At 44.7% G+C, this 12,870-nt stretch overlaps 1 protein-coding gene and 1 long non-coding RNA gene across 2 annotated transcripts in view; one reads left to right on the forward strand and one right to left on the reverse strand.

Annotated features, from left to right (window-relative positions):
• LOC118379925 (short transient receptor potential channel 6-like) overlaps positions 1-12,870 on the forward strand; it is an 86,090-nt gene that overhangs the window by 60,246 nt on the left and 12,974 nt on the right. The window contains exon 12 of the mRNA XM_052529167.1: positions 10,601-10,712. Coding sequence (XP_052385127.1) covers positions 10,601-10,712 — 112 coding nt within the window. The remainder of the gene's footprint in view (positions 1-10,600; positions 10,713-12,870) is intronic.
• On the reverse strand, positions 7,245-7,800 carry LOC127933008 (uncharacterized). The gene is made up of 3 exons (XR_008146745.1): positions 7,752-7,800; positions 7,472-7,524; positions 7,245-7,261 (listed from the first exon to the last, which is right to left on the reverse strand). It is a non-coding gene; the product is annotated as an uncharacterized LOC127933008 (long non-coding RNA).

The following is a 12,870-nucleotide window of genomic DNA, read 5'->3' on the forward strand; positions in this document are numbered from 1 at the left end:
CCTCACGACGCCAGGACAGCGGAGTCAATCACCACCTTCCGGAGACACCTGAAACCCCACCTCTTTAAGGAATACCTAGGATAGGATAAAGTAATCCTTCTCACCCCCCTTAAAAGATTTAGATGCACTATTGTAAAGTGGCTGTTCCACTGGATGTCATAAGGTGAATGCACCAATTTGTAAGTCGCTCTGGATAAGAGCGTCTGCTAAATGACTTAAATGTAATGTAAATGTAAGCCAGAAGAGGCTATGCAGAGGCTAAGAGGTTGTAAAGGAACACTTTGGCAATGAAATCAAAGTCACCACTGCTTACATGGAAAAAGCTTGGAACTGGATACACATCAAACCGGATGATGGAAAGGGACTGGGTGGCTATGCACTCTATCTTAGAGGTTGCTGTAACGCTATGCAAGACCTACAGAACATGGAAGAGCTTAATCTTCCCTCCAACATAAAGTTGATCATGTCAACTTCCCTACAAACTAAGGGAAAAATGGAGGTCTACGGCATGTGATATTTTAGAGAGAAGCCACCTGAGGGCCCAGTTCAGTGACCTTGTGACGTTCATGGAAAAACAGGCAAAAATACTGCAGGATCCGTTGTATGGAGATATCCAAGATCCCCTGACCAACAAAAAGTTTTTTAAAACCAAAACAGAAGCTGACTTTAAACAGCAGTTCAAGTCCAAGAGTAGGGGAAGCAGCTTTGCCACTGCAGTAGATGTACTGGCAGATTGTGACTCGGAAAAACCTCTAAAAGAACAAACAGTCAAAGTCAAGAAACCAGGCGCCTACCCTTCTGATGCTCCCAGTATCTCATGTGTATTTTGCGCTGGTGAGCATTTCCTGGTCGACTGCCAACAGGTGAAGGCACAGCCACACAAAGCCAAGGTTGAGTTTCTGAGATCCAAAGGCCTTTGTTTTGGCTGTTTGATGAGAGGACACTTAAGCAAAGAATGTAAAAGAAGGATGACCTGTCAGAAATGTCAAAGAAGGCACCCCACTATCCTGCACATTGAAGGAAGAGAGAGATTTAGATCTCTGAAGGCAGATACGAGTGGTGTAGCAGTAAAGCGGGAGGAGACTGTCAGCAGTGCTCTTGTTTCACTGGAAGCTGGTGAAGATACCGGGGCCGGTACAGATTGTGCACTTGCGATTGTGCCAGTTCAAGTAAAGATGGCAAATGGAAGCAAGTCTACGTTAACCTATGCATTTCTCGGTTCTGGTAGCTCAGCAACATTTTGTACGGAGAGACTCATGAGGCAGTTGCAAGCTAAAGGCAGTGAGACTGAAATTCTGCTACGCACAATGGGGCAGGAGAGTCCTACCAAGAGCTTTGAGATATCTGGATTAGAGATTGGCAATGTGGAAGGTGACACATTTCTTGCATTACCAAAGGTCTACACCCAAAATAAGATCCCAGTGACAAGAGAGAACATTCCCACTCAGAAAGATCTCAAAAGGTGGCCATACCTGAAAGAAGTTCAGTTGAAGGAAATTGACGCCGACGTCGAACTCCTGATTGGCGTAAATGCTCCAAAGGCAATGGAACCCTGGAAAATCATAAATAGTCAAGGCAATGGACCGTATGCAGTGAAAACCCTCTTTGGATGGGTGATGAACGGTCCTTTTAACAATTGTACCATGGCAGAAGAATCTGGGCATCCTACGGTGATGGCCAATCGTATCTCAATTGCCGACCTGGGGGTTCTTCTTGTAAATCAGTACAACCATGACTTCCCTGAGAGAGGGTATGAAGAGAAAAGTGAGATGTCAGCTGAGGATCGTAGGTTTATGGAGATCGTATCAAGCTCCATAACCCTCAAAGACCATCACTACTACTTACCGTTGCCCTTTCGCAAAACAGATGTAGTCCTGCCAAACAATCGTGACATGGCAAAGCAGCGGGCTCTAAATATTATCAGGAAATTCAAGAAGGACAAAGGTTACGCTGCAGAGTACAAAGGCTTCATGGAAGAGATGATAACAAAAGGTTACGCCGAGAAGGTACCACAAGAACAGCTCATCAGAGAGGAAGGCAAGGTATGGTACATACCACACCATGGCGTTCACCATAAGCGCAAAGGAACGATACGAGTAGTGTTTGACTGTTCATCATCCTATCTATAAAGGTACATCTCTTAACAGTGAACTCCTTCAAGGCCCTGACCTGGCAAACACGCTTATAGGAGTCTTGCTAAGATTTCGGCAAGAGGACATTGCCATGATGGCAGACATCGAAGGAATGTTCCATCAAGTACGTGTCCATGAAGATTACTTAGACTTCCTGCGATTCCTATGGTGGCCGGATGGTGATACTAACAAAAGATTGGATGAGTACAGAATGACGGTACATCTTTTTGGTGCTATATCCTCTCCAAGTTGTGCAAAATTTGCACTGCGAATGACTGCAGAAGACAACTGTGAGAGGTACGATGAAGAGGTAATTCAAACAGTCAAGTCCAACTTCTATGTTGATGACTGCCTCAAGTCAAGTGGCCACAGAAGAACAAGTTGCCACAGAAGTGGCCACAGAAGTGGCCACAGAAGAACAAGCCATAGCTCTCACGAAAAACCTCAGGGATGTGTGCTCTCAGGGTGGGTTCAAATTGACCAAGTGGGTCAGCAACAGCCGCACTGTGCTGGCTTCTATCCCCGATGAACACAAAGCCAAGCAGATAAAAGAACTGGACCTGGACAGAGGAAAGCTGCCTGTTGAAAGAGCACTTGGAATCCGATGGAACATTGAAAGTGATGCATTTACCTTCAGAGTCACTGTCAAGAACAGACCCCTTACAAGAAGAGGTATTCTTTCAACTGTCAGCTCTATTTATGATCCATTAGGTTTCCTCGCCCCATTTGTATTAAAGGCAAAGCAAATCCTTCAAGTGCTCTGCAAGCTAAAGTGTGGATGGGACGAAATCATCCCTGAAGAACACTCTATTTCATGGCAGAGATGGCTCTCAGAGCTGGACCAGCTCTCCAGATTCCAGATAGACAGGTGTATGATGCCTGAGGACTTTGGTCAAGTCAAGACGGCACAGCTGCATCACTTCGGTGATGCAAGTGAACAAGGTTATGGCACGGCAAGTTACCTTAGGTTCACAAACGGTATGGAAAAGGTTCACATTGCATTCATACTGGGGAAATCAAGGGTGACTCCACTCAAGCAGATGACAATCCCCAGACTGGAACTTGCTGCAGCAACATCGGCAGTGCGAGTGGACAGGATGTTAAAGTTGGAGCTCCAGATTGAACTTGAGGAGTCAACTTTTTGGACGGACAGCCAGTCTGTGCTAAAATACATCCGCAATGATACCAAGAGATTCCATACCTTTGTGGCTAATAGGGTTGCTATGATCCGTGACCTATCGAAAGCAAAACAGTGGAGGTATTTGAACTCAAAACACAACCCAGCCGATGATGCCTCAAGAGGATTACATGTTGAAATGTTCCTGAACTCAAAGAGATGGTGCAAAGGACCAGAATTCCTGGAGAAACCAGAAACTCAATGGCCGAAATTCCCCGAGGAGCTTGGCTCCATCCCTCCGGATGATCCAGAGGTGAGAAAAGACGTAATCGTAAACCATACAAGTGTGGAAGAAAAGAGTCCAACCAGCAAACTGATTGAGTACTATTCAACATGGAACAGCTTGAAGAAAGCAGTTGCCTGGATGCTGAAACTGAAGAAACGTCTTCTACAGTTAAGCCAGAAAAGGAAAAATATCTCTCAAACTGATCCAAGATCAGATCAGAGTCTGACAAACTCACTGAAGGAACAAATTGACAAGTTCAAACTGACGTTTGGAAAAGAAAGTCTGTCTGTGGATGACCTAGATGAAGCAGAAAAGGTCATCATTCGATTTGAACAACGACAGCACTTTAAACAAGACATTGCACTAGTTGTGAAAGGAAAACAATGTGCCAAGAGAAGTGGCTCAATCTGTAAGCTTGATCCAATTGTTGACAATGGCATTCTGAGAGTAGGAGGAAGGTTAAGCAAAGCTGCTATGCCTACGGAACTAAATAATCCTATGATCCTGCCCAAAGACTCCTACATCTCTAGACTGATCTTACTCCACATCCATGAGCAGGTTGGCCACTCTGGGAGAGGTCACATGCTTTCTAGACTTCGGCAGCGATATTGGATACCCTGTGCCAACTCTTTAGCAAGGAAGATCCTTAAGAGCTGTGTCTTTTGCAGGCGGATGCAAGCTAGAGCTGGAGAACAGAAAATGGCCGACCTTCCACAAGATCGGGTGTCGCCTGATTTGCCGCCTTTCACCCATGTGGGCATAGATTACTTCGGCCCCGTAGAGGTGAAGCGAGGCCGCGTTCATGTGAAGCGGTATGGTGTGATCTTTACTTGCCTCGTGAGTCGAGCTGTCCATCTAGAAGTTGCTAGTTATCTGGATACTGATTCCTGCATCAATGCCCTGCGCAGGTTCATCTGTCGAAGGGGCCCAGTAACAAGTATCAGAACAGACAATGGCACCAACTTTGTTGGAACACACAGAGAGCTAGGAGAAGCTATGAAAGAGCTGGATCACAACAAGATTCAAAAAGAATTACTGAAGGAAGGAGTGACATGGTCATTCAACCCTCCCTCTGGAGCCCACCATGGGGGGGTATGGGAGAGGTTGATCCGACTGGTGAAAAAGATCCTCTATTCAGTCCTTAAAGAGCAAGTACTGGATGATGAGGCTTTGCAGACAGCCTTGTGTGAAGTTGAGGCGATTATGAACGAAAGACCAATCACTACTGTAAAAAATGACCCTAATGATCTAGAACCCCTGACTCCGAACCATCTGCTTCATCTGAAAGCTAAGCCAGTCCTGCCATCAGGACTATTCCAGAGAAGCGACCTATACTCACGAAGGAGATGGAAGCAAGTACAATATATCACTGACCTCTTCTGGAAGCGATGGATCAGGGAGTATCTTCCACTTATGCAGGAGCGGAACAAGTGGAACAAAACTAAGAGAAACTTCAGTCCTGGTGACCTCGTGGTCATCGTCGATGACAACGCCCCAAGGAACTCTTGGCTAATGGGGCGTGTGGTGGAGGCTTTGCCAGGGGCCAAAGGTCATGTCCGGAGCGTCATGGTTAAGACTAAGACCAATATCTTACAGAGACCTATCAATAAACTCTGCTTGCTCCTTGAGGCGACGGAGTGACACACACCACACACACACACACACACACACACACACACACACACACACACACACACACACACACACACACACACACAGTGCTCCATCTTAGAATCACGTGCACCTCTGATTCGTTGATGTCGTACTCTTTCATTCTTTGATGTCATACATTTTTGGACGTCAAACTCTTGACATTTTTCGAAGTTGAACACCTTTACACTTCAACTCAGGCTGAGATCTATGGACTATTTTCCTATATGGTACCTTGTATATTTGTATATAGCTATGAACTGTAATAGTGCTCTGGTATAGAATGTTTTGTGTATTGGCTCTACGTTTTAATTTAAAGTAATTGTTGTGCATTCAGTGCAGTCAACAATTAGGGGCCGGTATGTTAGAGCCGATTTGGACATATTTGTATAAAAGACCGAACATATGGAGCTCCATGTATATCTGTGTAAATATATTAAATATGAATGTAAAATGATGAAATATTAGGTACGTACCTTTATGATTTATATTTACCTGATTGAGATATATTCATTTGTTGTTAGTGTAACTCAGCCATTTGCCCCCCCCTCTTGCCTGTTCATTGTATTGTGGTAAGTGTGTTAGGATAAAGGCAGGAAGTTGGGCCTTCGGGAGAGGGAGTCCTTGCTAGATGCGGGAGCGGTATAGTTTTTTGACCATACAGACATACAGACATACAGACAGGTATTTTCCATATAAAGTCATCTATGCTTTAAGTTGATTGGAGAATCATTTATTTGTTAGATATAAGAAGAATAAACATTTTTGTTGCACCATATCCCTGGATGTCATGGAATGTTTGGCCGTTTGGAAACCTTGAGTGTGGACTGTATGCGTACCAAAACAACCCCACTTCAGGCTTGGGCAGTGGCTATGGTAAAGACGAAAGGAAGCCACTACATGGCAAATTTATTTACTACTAATTATTTGCCTAGTGTATTAACATTCAGACCGGATTATCTCATATATAACCCCAACACCACAATAACCTCTCTGTTACTCTACCTGATAAAACCACAATAACCTCTCTGATACTGTACCTGATTATCTCATATATAACCCCAACACCACAATAACCTCTGTTACTCTACCTGATTATCTCATATATAACCCCAACACCACAATAACCTCTCTGATACTCTACCTGATTATCTCATATATAACCCCAACACCACAATAACCTCTCTGTTACTCTACCTGATTATCTCATATATAACCCCAACACCACAATAACCTCTCTGTTACTCTACCTGATAAAACCACAATAACCTCTCTGTTACTCTACCTGATAAAACCACAATAACCTCTCTGATACTGTACCTGATTATCTCATATATAACCCCAACTCCACAAAAACCTATGTTACTCTACCGGATTATCTCATATATAACCCCAACACCACAATAACCTCTCTGTTACTCTACCTGATTATCTCATATATAACCCCAACACCACAATAACCTCTCTGTTACTCTACCTGATAAAACCACAATAACCTCTCTGATACTCTACCTGATTATCTCATATATAACCCCAACACCACAATAACCTCTCTGATACTCTACATGATTATCTCATATATAACCACAACACCACAATAACTTCTCTGTTACTGTACCTGATTATCTCATATATAACCCCAACACCACAATACCCTCTCTGTTACTCTACCTGATAAAACCACAATAAACTCTCTGATACTGTACCTGATTATCTCATATATAACTCCAACACCACAATAACCTCTCTGTTACTCTACCTGATTATCTCATATATAACCCCAACACCACAATAACCTCTGTTACTCTACCTGATTATCTCATATATAACCCCAACACCACAATAACCTCTCTGATACTCTACCTGATTATCTCATATATAACCACAACACCACAATAACCTCTCTGATACTCTACCTGATAAAACCACAATAACCTCTCTGATACTCTACCTGATTATCTCATATATAACCCCAACACCACAATAACCTCTCTGTTACTCTACCTGATTATCTCATATATAACCCCAACACCACAATAACCTCTCTGTTACTCTACCTGATAAAACCACAATAACCTCTCTGATACTCTACCTGATTATCTCATATATAACCCCAACACCACAATAACCTCTCTGATACTCTACCTGATTATCTCATATATAACCCCAACACCACAATAACCTCTGTTACTCTACCTGATTATCTCATATATAACCCCAACACCACAATAACCTCTCTGATACTCTACCTGATTATCTCACATATAACACCAACACCACAATAACCTCTCTGATACTCTACCTGATTATCTCATATATAACACCAACACCACAATAACCTCTGTTACTCTACCTGATTATCTCATATATAACCCCAACACCACAATAACCTCTCGGATACTCTACCTGATTATCTCATATATGACCCCAACACCACAATAACCTCTCTGTTACTCTACCTGATTATCTCATATATAACTCCAACACCACAATAAACTCTCTGTTACTCTACCTGATAAAATCACAATAACTTCTCTGTTACTCTACCTGATAAAACCACAATAACCTCTCTGATACTCTACCTGATTATCTCATATATAACCCCAACTCCACAAAAACCTCTGTTACTCTACCTGATTATCTCATATATAACCCCAACACCACAATAACCTCTCTGATACTCTACCGGATTATCTCATATATAACCCCAACACCACAATAACCTCTCTGTTACTCTACCTGATAAAACCACAATAACCTCTCTGTTACTCTACCTGATTATCTCATATATAACCCAACACCACAATAACCTCTCTGTTACTCTACCTGATTATCTCATATCCCAACACCACAATAACCTCTCTGATACCCTACCTGATTATCTCATATACTGTAGGGCAAAAACGTATTTAGTCAGCCACCAATTGTGCAAGTTCTCCCACTTAAAAAGATGAGAGAGGCCTGTAATTTTCATCATAGGTATACTTCAACTATGACAGACAACATTAGATTTTTTTTCTCCAGAAAATCACATTGTAGGACTTTTAATGCATTTATTTGCAAATTATGGTGGACAATAATTATTTGGTCACCTACAAACAAGCAAGATTTCTGGCTCTCGTAGACCTGTAACTTCTTCTTTAAGAGGCTCCTCTGTCCTCCACTTGTTACCTGTATTAATGGTACCTGTTTGAACTTGTTATCAGTATAAAAGACAACTGTCCACAACCTCAAACAGTCACACTCCAAACTCCACTATGGCCAAGACCAAAGAGCTATCAAAGGACACCAGAAACAAAATTGTAGACCTGAACCAGGCTGGGAAGACTGAATCTGCAATAGGTAAGCAGCTTGGTTTGAAGAAATCAACTGTGGGAGCAATTATTAGGAAATGGAAGACATACAAGACCACTGATAATCTCCCTCGATCTGGGGCTCCATGCAAGATCTCACCCCGTGGGTTCAAAATGATCACAAGAACGGTGAGCAAAAATCCCAGAACCACACGGGGGGACCTAGTGAATGACCTGCAGAGAGCTGGGACCAAAGTAACAAAGCCTACCATCAGTAACACACTACGCCACTAGGGACTCAAATCCTGCAGTGCCAGACGTGTCCCCCTGCTTAAGCCAGTAGATGTCCAGTGTCACGACTCCGACCGTTCAGGTGGCGCTCGGCGGTCGTCGTCGCCGGCCTACTAGCTGCTACTGATTCTTTCCTCCCCCTCCTTATGTGTTTATTGAGTACACCTGTTTTGAGTTGGCTATAATTAGTGAGGCTTTATTAGTCAGCCGGCCCGCCTGGTTCTTTGTGCGGGATTGATCATTGTGACCTTCTGTTTTGTATGTAGAGCAGCGTGTTTGTTCCTAGTCGTATATTTTGGTTGTGAGCTGTGTTGCGTTTTTTGGACATTAAATAGCACAGCCTCGCACTCTCTGTTTCCTGCGTCTGACTCCACACCCACGACACCCGGAGCGTTACACCCAGCCCGTCTGAAGTCTTGCCGTGCCAGACGTGTCCCCCTGCTTAAGCCAGTACATGTCCAGGCCGTCTGAAGTCTTGCCGTGCCAGACGTGTCCCCCTGCTTAAGCCAGTACATGTCCAGGCCGTCTGAAGTCTTGCAGTGCCAGACGTGTCCCCCTGCTTAAGCCAGTACATGTCCAGGCCGTCTGAAGTCTTGCAGTGCCAGACGTGTCCCCCTGCTTAAGCCAGTACATGTCCAGGCCGTCTGAAGTCTTGCAGTGCCAGACGTGTCCCCCTGCTTAAGCCAGTACATGTCCAGGCCGTCTGAAGTCTTGCAGTGCCAGACGTGTCCCCCTGCTTAAGCCAGTACATGTCCAGGCCCGTCTGAAGTCTTGCCGTGTCAGACGTGTCCCCCTGCTTAAGCCAGTACATGTCCAGGCCCGTCTGAAGTTTGCTAGGGAGCATTTGGATGATCCAGAAGAAGATTGGTAGAATGTCATATGGTCAGATAAAACCAAAAAATAACTTTTTGGTAAAAACTCAACTCGTCGTGTTTTTGGAGGATAAAGAATGCTGAGTTGCATCCAAAGAACACCATACCTACTGTGAAGCATGGGGGTGGAAACATCATGCTTTGGGGCTGTTTTTCTACAAAGGGACCAGGACAACTGATCCGTGTAAAGGAAAGAATGAATGGGGCCATGTATCGTGAGATTTTGAGTGAAAACCTCCTTCCATCAGCAAGGGCATTGAAGATGAAACGTGGCTGGGTCTTTCAGCATGACAATGATCCCAAACACACCGCCCGGGCAACGAAGGAGTGGCTTCGTAAGAAGCATTTCAATGTCCTGGAATGGCCTAGCCAGTCTCCAGATCTCAACCACATAGAAAATCTTTGGAGGGAGTTGAAAGTCCGTGTTGCCCAGCAACAGCCCCAAAACATCACTGCTCTAGAGGAGATCTACATGGAGGAATGGGCCAAAATACCAGCAACAGTGTGTGAAAACCTTGTGAAGACTTACAGAAAACGTTTGACCTCTGTCATTGCCAAAAAAGGGTATATAACAAAGTATTGAGATAAACTTTTGTTATTGACCAAATACTTATTTTCCACCATAATTTGCAAATAAACTCATTTTGTACCTATGATGAAAATTATAGGCCTCTCTCATATTTTTAAGTGGGAGAACTTGCACAATTGGTGGCTGACTAAATACTTTTTTACCCCACTGTGAAACCCCAACACCACAATAACCTCTCTGATACCCTACCTGATTATCTCTTATATAACCCCAACACCACAAAAACCTCTCTGTTACTCTACCTGATAATCTCATAACCCAAACACAACAATAACCACTCTGTTAATATACCTGATTATATCACTTTCTCACCCCTCCCTTGTGTGTGTGTGTGTGTGTGTGTGTGTGTGTGTGTGTGTGTGTGTTGCAGACATCTTCAAGTTCATGGTGATCTTTATCCTGGTGTTCCTGGCGTTTATGATCGGAATGTTCAACCTCTACTCCTACTACCTGGGGGCCAAGCAGAACGATGCCTTTACCACGTAAAACATTCACACACACACAGTCCTACTACCTGGGGGCCAAGCAGAACGATGCCTTTACCACGTAAAACATTCACACACACACAGTCCTACTACCTGGGGGCCAAGCAGAACGATGCCTTTACCACGTAAAACATTCACACACACACAGTCCTACTACCTGGGGGCCAAGCAGAACGATGCCTTTACCACGTAAAACATTCACACACACACAGTCCTACTACCTGGGGGCCAAGCAGAACGATGCCTTTACCACGTAAAACATTCACACACACACAGTCCTACTACCTGGGGGCCAAGCAGAACGATGCCTTTACCACGTAAAACATTCACACACACACAGTCCTACTACCTGGGGGCCAAGCAGAACGATGCCTTTACCACGTAAAACATTCACACACACACAGTCCTACTACCTGGGGGCCAAGCAGAACGATGCCTTTACCACGTAAAACATTCACACACACACAGTCCTACTACCTGGGGGCCAAGCAGAATGACTCCTTTACCACGTAAAACATTCACACACACACAGTCCTACTACCTGGGGGCCAAGCAGAACGATGCCTTTACCACGTAAAACATTCACACACACACAGTCCTACTACCTGGGGGCCAAGCAGAATGACTCCTTTACCACGTAAAACATTCACACACACACAGTCCTACTACCTGGGGGCCAAGCAGAACGATGCCTTTACCACGTAAAACATTCACACACACACAGTCCTACTACCTGGGGGCCAAGCAGAACGATGCCTTTACCACGTAAAACATTCACACACACACAGTCCTACTACCTGGGGGCCAAGCAGAATGACTCCTTTACCACTTAAAACATTGACACACACAAAGTCCTACTACCTGGGGGCCAAGCAGAACGATGCCTTTACCACGTAAAACATTCACACACACACAGTCCTACTACCTGGGGGCCAAGCAGAACGATGCCTTTACCACGTAAAACATTCACACACACACAGTCCTACTACCTGGGGGCCAAGCAGAACGATGCCTTTACCACGTAAAACATTCACACACACACAGTCCTACTACCTGGGGGCCAAGCAGAATGACTCCTTTACCACGTAAAACATTCACACACACACAGTCCTACTACCTGGGGGCCAAGCAGAACGATGCCTTTACCACGTAAAACATTCACACACACACAGTCCTACTACCTGGGGGCCAAGCAGAACGATGCCTTTACCACGTAAAACATTCACACACACACAGTCCTACTACCTGGGGGCCAAGCAGAACGATGCCTTTACCACGTAAAACATTCACACACACACAGTCCTACTACCTGGGGGCCAAGCAGAACGATGCCTTTACCACGTAAAACATTCACACACACACAGTCCTACTACCTGGGGGCCAAGCAGAATGACTCCTTTATCACGTAAAACATTCACACACACACAGTCCTACTACCTGGGGGCCAAGCAGAACGATGCCTTTACCACGTAAAACATTCACACACACACAGTCCTACTACCTGGGGGCCAAGCAGAACGATGCCTTTACCACGTAAAACATTCACACACACACAGTCCTACTACCTGGGGGCCAAGCAGAACGATGCCTTTACCACGTAAAACATTCACACACACACAGTCCTACTACCTGGGGGCCAAGCAGAACGATGCCTTTACCACGTAAAACATTCACACACACACAGTCCTACTACCTGGGGCCAAGCAGAACGATGCCTTTACCACGTAAAACATTCACACACACACAGTCCTACTACCTGGGGGCCAAGCAGAATGACTCCTTTACCACGTAAAACATTCACACACACACAGTCCTACTACCTGGGGGCCAAGCAGAACGATGCCTTTACCACGTAAAACATTCACACACACACAGTCCTACTACCTGGGGGCCAAGCAGAACGATGCCTTTACCACGTAAAACATTCACACACACACAGTCCTACTACCTGGGGGCCAAGCAGAACGATGCCTTTACCACGTAAAACATTCACACACACACAGTCCTACTACCTGGGGGCCAAGCAGAACGATGCCTTTACCACGTAAAACATTCACACACACACACAGTCCTACTACCTGGGGGCCAAGCAGAACGATGCCTTTACCACGTAAAACATTCACACACACACAGTCCTACTACCTGGGGGCCAAGC

The sequence above is a fragment of the Oncorhynchus keta genome, chromosome 11 (genome assembly GCF_023373465.1).
Source record: "Oncorhynchus keta strain PuntledgeMale-10-30-2019 chromosome 11, Oket_V2, whole genome shotgun sequence".
NCBI lineage: Eukaryota > Metazoa > Chordata > Actinopteri > Salmoniformes > Salmonidae > Oncorhynchus > Oncorhynchus keta.